This window comes from Panthera uncia, chromosome D4 (assembly GCF_023721935.1).
Source record: "Panthera uncia isolate 11264 chromosome D4, Puncia_PCG_1.0, whole genome shotgun sequence".
Classification (NCBI taxonomy): Eukaryota; Metazoa; Chordata; class Mammalia; order Carnivora; family Felidae; genus Panthera; species Panthera uncia.
Genome location: NC_064807.1, coordinates 89,516,001 through 89,527,000, shown reverse-complemented (window position 1 = coordinate 89,527,000; position 11,000 = coordinate 89,516,001). Strand labels below are relative to the sequence as shown.

General features: G+C 62.6%; 1 protein-coding gene across 1 annotated transcript in view; it reads left to right on the top strand.

The window, feature by feature from the left end:
- Positions 1 to 3,720: 3,720 nt before the first annotated feature.
- DBH (dopamine beta-hydroxylase) overlaps positions 3,721 to 11,000 on the top strand; it is a 20,457-nt gene continuing 13,177 nt past the window's right edge. The window contains exons 1-5 of the mRNA XM_049631070.1: positions 3,721 to 4,038; positions 6,608 to 6,754; positions 8,356 to 8,613; positions 9,478 to 9,654; positions 10,308 to 10,410. Of these exons, the coding sequence (XP_049487027.1) occupies positions 3,721 to 4,038; positions 6,608 to 6,754; positions 8,356 to 8,613; positions 9,478 to 9,654; positions 10,308 to 10,410 (1,003 nt within the window). The remainder of the gene's footprint in view (positions 4,039 to 6,607; positions 6,755 to 8,355; positions 8,614 to 9,477; positions 9,655 to 10,307; positions 10,411 to 11,000) is intronic.

Here is an 11,000-nt window from a genome sequence, read left to right as displayed (position 1 = left end):
CCCCCCCCCCCCCCCCCCCCCCCTGCGGGGCCCAGCACTTTCCTCCCTGGATGCATTTCTCCTCTGCGTGTCCCTTCCTTCTGACTCCAGTGGAACGGCCCTGACCTTGGCGGCCTCCCCGGTGCAGTGCTTGCTAGAAGCACACTTCGGGGTCCTTGACCTAGCGTCTGGCCTGGCCTGGCCGGGCCCCAAGGGCGGGTTGCTCAACCTCCCTGCGGCCTCGTCTCCCAGCTCCTGGCATCCGAGGACAGTCGCAGCCCTGGCCCCGAGGCTGGCCAGGGTGACAGGGAACGAAGCTGGTGGCCGGCTGGGCGAGGACCCGCTTTCCAGCTCCTGTTGATTCCTAGTACTTGGTAATTATCTTTTCTGAGATCGGCTGCATTGGCTGTGCCGGATGCAAGGGGACCGCGGGCGCTGCCTCCCGGTTCCAAGCTGGAGGAAGAGAGCGCCGTTTAAATCCTGTTAAAAATAAACGTGTGTCTGTAGCACTCTGCTGTTTACTAAGAGGCACACAGGCCTCCCCTCCTTTGGAGCGGCTCTGAGCAACTGTTGATCTCCCCGTATCCAGGGAGGAATGGGGGTGTGCTCAGCTGCCCGCGGGCCTGCCCGGGGCTGGCACTGTGTCCCTGGGCTCCTGGCCCCGGGCCTCTCTGCCTCTCCCTGCCCAGACCGCTGGGTTGAAGGCAGCCAGAGGATACATTACTGTCGTGTCCGACCCCTCTGGCGATCTGGGTGGGGAAGGGCTTCCCCAAGGAGGCCCAGCCAGGAGCCGGCCGCATTCGAACCCAGGGCTCTGAGCCCCCGGGAGATGCGGCGTGAGGGCCCCGGGGTTTCGCTGCCCCGGAGTCAGTTACCGCGGCTCGTGGCTCAGCCCGTCTTCCGACCGGAGCCACCTGGATGGTTGGCACCAAGGCCACCAGGAGGCTGGCCCAGAGCCGGGCACGCCCTGATCCCGGAGGGGACTGTCCAGGCTGTGTCCTGATTTCAAACGCCAGCACCTGCTTCCACAACAATTTGGAGAATGAGGGCTGTTCCCTCTCAGGTGAGGCCTTCGGAGCCTGGTCTCCACCCCCAGCCCCCCGACCCCGGCCTGGGCCCGCCTGTCTTCTGTGCCGGGCTGCTTTGCCCAGAGCCTCTGGGACTAGTCCCATAGCTAGCCACACACCCCCCGGTGCCCCCGACCCTCGGAACATGGTCCTTCCAGGTCCTACTGGAGACCCTCCCCAGTCTCCGGGAAGCTTGCCGGCCGCCCCAGGCCGAGGGGCCTCCCTGGACTCCGACTTCTCCCTCGTGCTCCGTGTCTGTGACCTCTCTGGGCTTTCCCCAAGCCCTGGAGGGAGGGCCTGTGCCATCACCCCCACTCGTGTCTCATTCGCTCGGCAACCCTTTATCTTTCACTCTGCCTCCTGCGCCTGGGCCCCGTGGGGGACACAGAGGACAGCAGCGCGTCAGACGGCCGCTTTATTGTGGCAAACGTGGCATTCTGTTTGCCAGCAATTTCCTTGTAGCGTGCCTCATCGATGTTTCTCGGCGTCACCCGATTCTAAAAAACGTTCCTTTTTTTGTGAACCCGCCCATTCAGGCACCTCATGGTTATTTCCTCGTAACGCTCCCTCCTGCCTTTTTGCTTGTTGATTAATTTCTTCATACTGCTTTCGTTATGTGTCTACGTTTGTCTATGAGGCATTTGCTTCGCTATTTTCCCGAAAGGTCATCTAGCTCTCAACACCTCAAGTGGAACATTTACAGCGACATGACTTCTTAATTGTTCCTTTGAACCATTTGCTGTGTAAGGAACAGAAGTATTCGCTTTGGTCTGGGGTGCCGGGAGGGAGCCCAGAGGGCCCTGGGAACCCGCGCCTTATGCGCTCCCAGAGAGACAATGTATACCTAGGAACTAATGAACCATTCTGTACCTTAACCCCCCAGGTCCAATCATCATCTGCAATGCCTCCTGGGGGCCAAGTGGGCCCAGGGGTCGGAGTCACTTGTATCCATAGATACATTCCTTTGTTGCCAGAGCGGGGATTTCGAACCCATCTGTCCCCCTCCCTGGCTGGGAAATATGTGGGGCTACCCTTCCTTTAGGCAGAGGAGTCTTTACAGGGGGTGGCGAGGGCTGGATATAGGGCCGCATAATTTCCCTGCGGACTCTTCTTTCTTTCCCCAGTGGTTCTTTTCCCGGGGGGCCCGTCGTGGGCAATTCCCCCACCGACAAATCCCCAGGTACTTTCATTGGTGGGGGGGCCGCCCCGACCGACGCTAAGGCCAAATTACATAGAAGCGGGAATGCAAGAAGCTTCGCTTTCAGTGAGCCGCCATGCAGTCCCCATCCGTCCAGCGCCCGGGCCCTGCCATCAGGCCGGCTGGACAGCTTGGCTTCCGGCAGTCTTTCCCCTGTCTGGTTTGGCTGCCCGGGGCACAAAGCACCACCGCCAGGGTCCCGTGAGGGCTGGAATGTTCCCTTGGTCCCATCTTCAGGCAGACACAGTCATTCCTTCCGAAGGAGCAGCGTTCACAACGAGACCTAGCCTGGCGCCGCCTGTGCAAGGCCAGCCTCTGCAGACACCTGAGGACTAAAAGCTGGGTGCCAGCTGGTGACGCCCCGGTGTTCCTACGGTTGGGCTCTCGGTGTCTCCGGAAAGGGGAGGAAGAGGAGGAGGGGGACGAAGGAATGGAGGGAGGCAGAGTGAGAGCGAGTCATGTGCCCGGGGGGAGAGGGACCGAATTCAGCGCAGTCAGGGAGAACTTTCTGGAGGTGGCAGCCCGACTAGAGTCAACGCAGTCTGCACAGAGAAGGATGGGGGTGACTTGGGGGGCAGCACCAGGGCTGTGAGCCCCAATGGATCTGTGCAAAGGCCCTGTGGTAGGTGTGGGAGAAACGGTGCTATAGGCCAGCAGGTGCGGGAGGGTTCAAGTTCAGGCAGGGTCCACTCAAAGCTAAGGGACGTCATGGCGCTGGGAACTTGGGTGGCAGGGAGGCAGGCCTGTCATGTGCACCTTTTTCTGCAAAGTCTGTCCCCCAGCGATGCACCCCGTGCCATCTGGCCCCACCCCCCCAGCAGTACACCCACTCTTGCTGGAGCAGCCGTGGCACCAGCTGGAGCCTGTGAGGAAATAGACAGGAGACAAAAGTGGGAACAGCAGGCCATGGAGAGAGTGTCTAAACACAGGGACTATGTGGGGACCGTCTTTTATTTTTAGGTTGCAGTTGGTCCACCCTCCAGCATCGTGGAAATGGCTCACCGGGCCCGGGCCCCAGCGGCAGTCTCACCTACTCACTGGTCACCCTGGAAATAAGCCCTTGGGGCCTCAGTCTGCCCATCCATGGATGGGGCGGCCTGGGGCCCATCCTGCGTGTGGCTCGGGGACAGGACCAGACAGCCCGCCCGGTGGCCGGCCCGGTGCCGGGCTGACGGCGTCTGGAAGGCCTGCTGGCTGCAGGGAGGGGCCGCCCTCCAGACAGCTCCGCAGAGACGATACAGACAGAACGAAAGCAGCCAGTCGGCTTCAATTCCCGCTGATGATGTCCATGTGTCATTAGTGCCGATTAGGAGAGCGAGGGACGCAAGGGTGTGCCCCGGGGCACAGGCTGGTGGGAGGGTCACCGGGACAATTGAATTCCCTACCAGACAAATGCGATTACCGGGGCAGCTTGGGCCCACCCCCTGGAGGGTCGGGACATAAAAGTCCCAGTGGGGCGGCCGAGCTCGCCCGGCCATGCAGGTCCCCAGCCCCAACACGAGAGAGGCAGCGTCCATGTATGGCACGGTGGTGGCCATCTTCCTGGTCATCTTGGTGGCCACCCTGCAGAGCTCGGCCCCCCCCGAGGATCCCTTCCCCTACCGAATACCCTTGGATCCCGAGGGGTCCCTGGAGCTTTCCTGGAATGTTAGCTACGCGCAGAAGACCGTCCACTTCCAACTCCTGGTGCAGGAGCTCAAGGCCGGTGTCCTGTTTGGGATGTCGGACCGCGGCGAGTTGGAAAATGCTGACCTGGTGGTGCTCTGGACCGACGGACACGGCACCTACTTTGGGGTGAGTCGTGCCGAACCCCAGCGCTCCTGACCTTGTCCTCACCCAGCCCCCGCCCGGCCTTCACCCTGCACTCACCCCCTCTCTTAACCCAGCAAAGGAAGCTCTCCCTCCTCTGCCTTCCTGTTTACTCTGACCTTAGCCAAGTCCACGCCCCAAGCTCGGGCATCTCGGGGATTCCGATCTGAGGACAAAACGGATGCCCTCCGCGGTCCCTGACCGCACATCCCCAAGCAGGACGCGGCGTGCCAGCGCGCCTGTGCCCCGGCCACTCGCGTGCCAAGCAGATGAAGGCATCCGCTGCCCCCCACCGATGAGGGTGGAGCCTGCGTCCCCCACCGGCACCAGCCCCCCCCCCCCCCCCCCCCCCCCCCCCCCCCCCCCAGCACACCCCGTGGGCCTGGTGGCTGCACGTGGCCAAGCACAGCAGCAAGCATCCACAGACCTAGCTTGCACATGAGGGTGCAGTGAGCAGGTGTGGACCCCCGCCCCCCCGCCCAGGTGTGGCACAAACCCACCGAGCTGACCCAAAATAGGAGGTGCTCTTGACTCGGCGCCTCCAAAATTCACCCGTATTTTTTACCGTAAACTGTAGGGGAAGGAGGAAGTTTCCCTTCGAACCAGAGATGGAGGGGCTGTGGGGCCCTCAACAAGCTCCAGGGAGGTGCAGGTGCGCGGAGGCAGCCCCTGGCCTGAGCCACCGCTCCCACCCTTGGCCCCGGATGGGCCTCTCTGGGGATGAAACCCACCTCTCTCCACAAAAACAGACACAGGAGGGTCTAACTTCTTTGTTTTCATTTTTTTTTTAATGTTTATTTGTTTTTGAGAGAGAGAGAGAGACAGAGACAGAGCACGAATAGGGGAGGAGCAGAGATAGAGACAGAGCGTGAGCAGGGTGGAGTCAGAGAGAGAGGGAGACACAGAATCGGAAGCGGGCTCCAGGCTCCGAGCCATCAGCACAGAGCCCGACGCGGGGCTCGAACCCACGGACCGCGAGATCGTGACCGGAGCCGATGTCAGACGCTCAAGCGACTGAGCCACCCAGGTGCCCCCTCCCCAACTTTTTTTTAAGGTCTTTATCTGTGAGCAGAGGGTTTTTCTTAATCCGTTTAAGTGGGGGAACCTGCAGGGGCCCCCCAGGCAGAATGGGGTGCAGTTGCCCAGATCTGGTTTGCTGGGCTGCACTGTCTGCTCGCCGTAAGGATGCTCGGCGGCCCCGGGGAGGGGTCACGGCCAAGAAATACCTGGGGCAGCCCCAGCTCTGAACGGGAGTAGCCGGGCCCCCGGATCAGGAGCGCGAGAGCTCCTTGAGGGGCAGCGATGCCAGCTGCCAAGAGAGCCTGGGTGCCCCCCCACCCCCCCGCACACTGCAAGATTAATTTGCACAACAAACTCCTGTGCAAACAAATGCCAGACTTGTTTTTCCTCCGTTAGCCGTATGTTCAACAAATACATTCTAGATTTCCAGCTGAACTCTCATACACTAACTTTCTGCCTCTGCTTTTTAAATTAGGCCTGCAAATTAGTAGTGTCTCTTAGCAGGAACTTCACTGTGGGGCTTTTCTCTAGGGGAAGTGTTGCAAAATTCTCTGTAGGTTTCTTTTTCTTCTCAAGGAAATGGAGCAAACATGTTTGGGGACACAGGATTAAAAACAAAATCCCAAGGCCAAGGGCTCGTGGTGTTCCCGAATGGGAACAGAGGCCTTTGGCCGGTGGGGCGGGCTCTTCCCTCCCTCCAAGCATCCTCTGTAGGTGACTGCTTTCCCGGCACTGGCCTGCAAGACTAGGCCTGAGAGTCAGGTCCACAGGAAGCAGGTGCGGGGAGGGGAGGGCAGGGCTCGGTCAGATCAGCCACCCACTAACCCCCGGGGCAAAATGCCGCAGGCCTGTTTCCTCCCTGGGCTTCAGTTTACTCTCTCCAGGCAAGGTCAGGGCTGGGCGAGGGGAGTGAGAAGCCTGGGGCACAGTGAGTGAAGGGGTGCTCGCTCTCAGGGGTGCGTGAGGTCAGGGAGGGCACGGGAGGAGAGAGCCACCTGAACCCCCGCAGCGGATTTCTTCCTCGCCTCCCCCATCTGACCCAGTCTCCACGTGCTGTCGTGCCCCTCCCTCTGCAGACGGGTAGGGGGGAGCGGTATGTGTCCCAGACACCCATCGCCAATCACGGTGCCTTCTTAGCAATAGATTCCTGGGTGTACCCAGAGGTTTGAGACTCCCGCTTGGGATGGCTTCTGCGGGCACACCGTCACGTTGCACTGGGGTGTCCGAGGCCCGAGTCTTCATCCCCGCTCCCCCCGTCCCCTGGGGTCTCAGAGGTCCGCGGGGAGACCTCCCTGTCCCTAACCAGCCGCCCCGAGTCCCGGCTGGATTTGAGAGCCCTGCTTCAAGGCGCAGAGGAAGTGAGTGGGATTGGAGTATGACTCTGCTATCTCTAGGCAGATGCACAAAGTGGGAGTCACCCCCCCCCCCCGCCAGACCCAGGAGGACCCCCGGGATCCACGCTGTGGGCAACCAACCTTGAGCTCTGGCCTCCCGCTCAGCCCCTTGTGTTCAGGGTCGGTCCTTGTCTCTGCAGGACGCCTGGAGTGACCAGAGGGGACAGATCCACCTGGATTCCCGGCAGGATTACCAGCTGCTGAGGGCACGGAGAACCCCGGAAGGCCTGAGCCTGATCTTCAAGAGGCCCTTTGACACCTGTGACCCCAAGGATTACCTCATTGAGGTAGGTGGTGGCCCCACGTGCTCAGGAGATCGTGGAGCGTTCCCGCATCCTGGGGCAGCGTGCAGAGAGAAAGCTGGGGAAGGATCCCCGAGGTGGCTGGGAGGGGACAAGAGACCAGCTCTGTTATCAGCCTCTGACCCCTTCAGGAAGTATTCCTGGCTGACACCCAGCCAACAGGGTTGTAGATGCGGGTCCTGCCCCCAAGCCTCTCAAAGTGGGACCAGAACGATCTTGCTCCTGCCTCTTTCCTCCTGGCCCATCACCTTCAGGTGGAATTCTGGAAAGAGCCCAGGATACCTGGTTTCCCAACCTGCCCTGTTGCCAACTGGCTGTGAGGCTTGGGGCCGGTCCCTCCCCCCACCCCCCAGATGTCCTCGGTTTACCTGCCTGTGAAGTGTGGCGGAGGGGAGAGAGCAGGTTGGCCTCTAAGACCCCACCAGCTCTGCCCAGGAGCTCAGGGCCACGGTGGATCCAGAAACACCACAGGCTTCTCATGCGGCTCCAACACACCCACTGCAGAAAAGCAACCCCGCTTGGCCTTGAAGACAAAATTCTTTGAATTTTCAAGGGCCCTTGGACCTCGGTCACCTTGTGTAAACTTTACGGTACGGCAGTGACCGGCTGTCTGTGTGCCAGACAAGGAAACTGAGGCCAGGCAGGGGAAGGAGTTGCCCAGGGCCCCACGGCATGGTGGGACAGAGCTGGGCCCTCCGTGTCCTTCCAGCAGGTCACGGGGTCCTCACGCTCCTGACCCGCCTTCCCCACGGACGACACAAGGACAGGCAGACCCTGTCCAAGCACTTTGCAGGGTGTCATCTGATGTGCGGGTGCACTCAGCTCAGAGCTTCGGGGCTGGGTGTTGGGGGGCCTCCCGCCCGGAGCTCTGATACGCTCTTTGGCGAGAGCAGCTCACGGGGGCCCCAGGTTTCGGTGGCCGCAAACTCAGAGAGCAAACGGGCCACCCGTCGGGAATACAAACCCACCGGCGCCCAGAAGACCACGGAAGGCCACGTGTGGCGACAGGCTTGCGTTGGTGGCAGCTGGTGGGAGGAGGTCAAGCCCAGACCCCTGCCTCCTGGGGTCTGTCTGTGACCTCTGGCACGGTGCCGCCTGGAGCTTCCCGCGTCTCCACTGTCCGGGACCAGCGGGACGGCACGGCTCTCCAAGTCCGATGTTTCTGTCGCAAAGCCTCGAGCTGGTCTGTTTCTCTTCGTGGGGGCGCTGACTCCTCACGCTGAGCTGTTCACGGGACCGGAGGTGATGACCCACAGCTTGTCCCCGGTGACCCTGGGGGCGGTGGAGGGGACAGACGTGTGAGGTGGGCCGGCTGGTCCGGCCCAGCAGTGGCTAGCTGAACCGAAGCCTAGAGGAAGAGGCCAGAACGTATTTGGAAAGGAGAAGCGTGACGCCTGGTGCAAGCTGCGGGCTGTGGGGTGATTAGCCTGGCCCGGCCGGGTCCTTGGGGAGCCTCAAAGACACCCCTGCCTCACAGAGACACGGACCGGGCATGTCACCCCCCAGGTGAGGCGGGCAGGGGCCAGGCCGGCCCCGGGTGCCAAGGAGCCCAGCTCTGGGGCGTCTGGGGGGTGTCTTGGCTGCAGGATGGCACCGTCCACCTGGTTTACGGGGTCCTGGAGGAGCCGTTCCGGACGCTGGAGGCCGTCAACACCTCGGGGCTGCAGACGGGGCTGCAGAGGGTACAGCTGTTAAAGCCCAGTATCCCCATCCCGGCCTTGCCCGCGGACACGCACACCATGGAGATCCGCACCCCGGACATCCTGATCCCCGACCAGCCGACCACATACTGGTGCCACATCACTGAGCTTCCGGACGGCTTCTCCCGGCACCACATCGTCATGGTACCTGGGGGTGGGGGTGGGGGCCGGAGGGCACATGGCGGGCGGCCTCGGAGGGGCGTCCCTGTGCTGGAGAGCCGTCCGTGGCTCAGCTTGAACCAGATGTCCTCTTCCCGCCTGAACCTGGAGCACAGTCTGAACTTCCTGCGGCCGCGAGCATGCTCTGACCCCCTGTCACCCTGTCATCCTGTCACCTTGCTCACAGCCCACCCTCCCCGGGCCCCTGTGGCCCGACTTCCTAAGACGGGACCAAAGGACACTGATTCTGTCTGTCTGTCTATCTGGTCACATCCCCCTCACAAAAAAGCAGCTCAGTTCAGACCTCAGTTGCTCTAAACACCCACCCAGAGATATACCGTGAGGGTAGCGGCTGTTAGTGGCTGACTGTCACCTATTTTCCTGGCCCTGCGGGAGGCGGGGGGGGGGGGGGCTCGCTCCTCTCCCCAGTAGTATTGTCACCACTGTTTCCAACAGAGAAAGCACAGCCCAGAGAGGTTGTGTGAGTGTGCAAAGACCCACAGGGGTGGCCGGCCAGGTCGCCTGGGCTCAGGCTTAGCCCTCAGGGCAGTCTCTGTGTCCTTGCCCAGGACAGCTGCCTTCCTGTCCCCACCTTGTCAGGAAATGGTTGGCCAGGGTCCTTATTGCCTTCACTCTGGAGGTCTTTGTGGGCTTCTGGAAGATTCTGACTGGCTTCGGCTCGGTGGCTCCACCTTCAAAACCCTGGGCCCCAGAAGCTCCTCCTTTAGCCCTCCCATTTTACAGATGGGCAAGCAGGGGCCATGGGGGGAGCTGAGCCCCCACCAGGGGGTGAGCAGGCAGGCATCCGCCGCCCCGGGCTCAGTGTCCTCCCCGCCCCTGCCACCCCAGTACGAGCCCATCGTCACCAAGGGCAACGAGGCCCTGGTGCACCACATGGAGGTCTTCCAGTGTGCCCCCCAGTTTGAGACCTTCCCCCAGTTCAGCGGGCCCTGCGATTCCAAGATGAAGCCCGGACGCCTTGATTACTGCCGCCACGTGCTGGCCGCCTGGGCCCTGGGTGCCAAGGTGCGTGCCCCCGCCCCCCTCTCCCGGCCTCCTCTGCGCTCCTTGGGGTCCCGCCCCTTCCGCACCTGTGTCCCCCGGCCTCTCGGTCTGAGAGGCTCCAGAGGGTGCTGGCGAGGCCACCAGAGAGGCCCCCGCCCCGTCAGGTCAGCCCCAGGCCCGGCGGTGCCCCCGCTGCTCTCGGGCCCAGAAGGCTCTTCTACAAAAGTGCACAACGTGAGCGTGGGCACTTTGTGGGTATCGATCTCATTTCCCCGCTGGATGTGGGGTTGCGCACAGGGCGGTCCTGGCTGGCGGCCTCCACGGGCTGCACCAAGGGGCTTCCGCCAGCCGCTCCCGCCGCCGATGCAGGGGGCGCGGCAGGGCCGAGCGCAGGGCCCGGGGGTGGGGGTAGGCTCGCCGTGGGGCGCCGGCTCCCTCTACTCCTGACCCCGAGTTGACTAGGGACATCCGGGCGGGCCGGTAATGAGCTGCCCGTCAGCGGGAGAGCCTCGTTCTGATCCTGCCTCACCGACACCCCACGCCACAGCTCAGGCCCCAACGGGTGGGTGGGTTTGCCCCGACCCGCGTCTGGGAGCCCCTCGTGAGACGCCGGTCTGCCTGTCTGGGCTGCGGTGCCCAAACCGCCTGGCACGCCTCCTTCCCCCACCCTGCAGGCCTTTTACTACCCGGAGGAAGCAGGCCTTGCCTTTGGGGGCGCCGAGTCCTCCAGATTTCTCCGTCTGGAAGTTCACTACCACAACCCGCTGAAGATCCAAGGTAGGGATCTCTGAGCGCGCATTCCTACCCCTGTGCTCCCTGGACTCGGGGAGTCCCTGTGCCGGGACTCAGCCAGCTGCAGTCTGGGAGGGGCTTGGGGTGACCCCACTCTCCGAGGTCCAGCCTCCTCGGACGCCCCATCGAGGCATGACAGCCTCTCACACCTTTCCCTCTGCTCCTCTCCCGTGACGGCAGAGCGCTCCCCGGGACGGGGCCCCGGCTGGCTGGCTCATCGCTGCACCCCACGCAGTGGGAGCTCGGCACCCCCATCTTTCTCGAACGCACCCACTGCCAGAACCACCCTCTGGGAAAGGCAGGCAGCGGTTTCTTGCCCATTTGCGGATGAGGAAATTAAGGCCCAGGGGTGAAGGGTGAAGGGTGAAGGGACCCCCACCAGGGCCTCGAAGTGGGCAGGAGGGGCCAGGAGGTCTGGGTCTGGACCGTGGGCAGTCTCAGCCACGTATCCTCCAGTGGCTGGACCCACACCTGAATTGCCAAGATGGGGCAGACTCCAGACCTGTACTTAGGTACTGGTTCGGTCCAGCGGCCCGCCCCCCCCCCCCCCCCCCCCCCCCCCCCCCCCCCCCCCC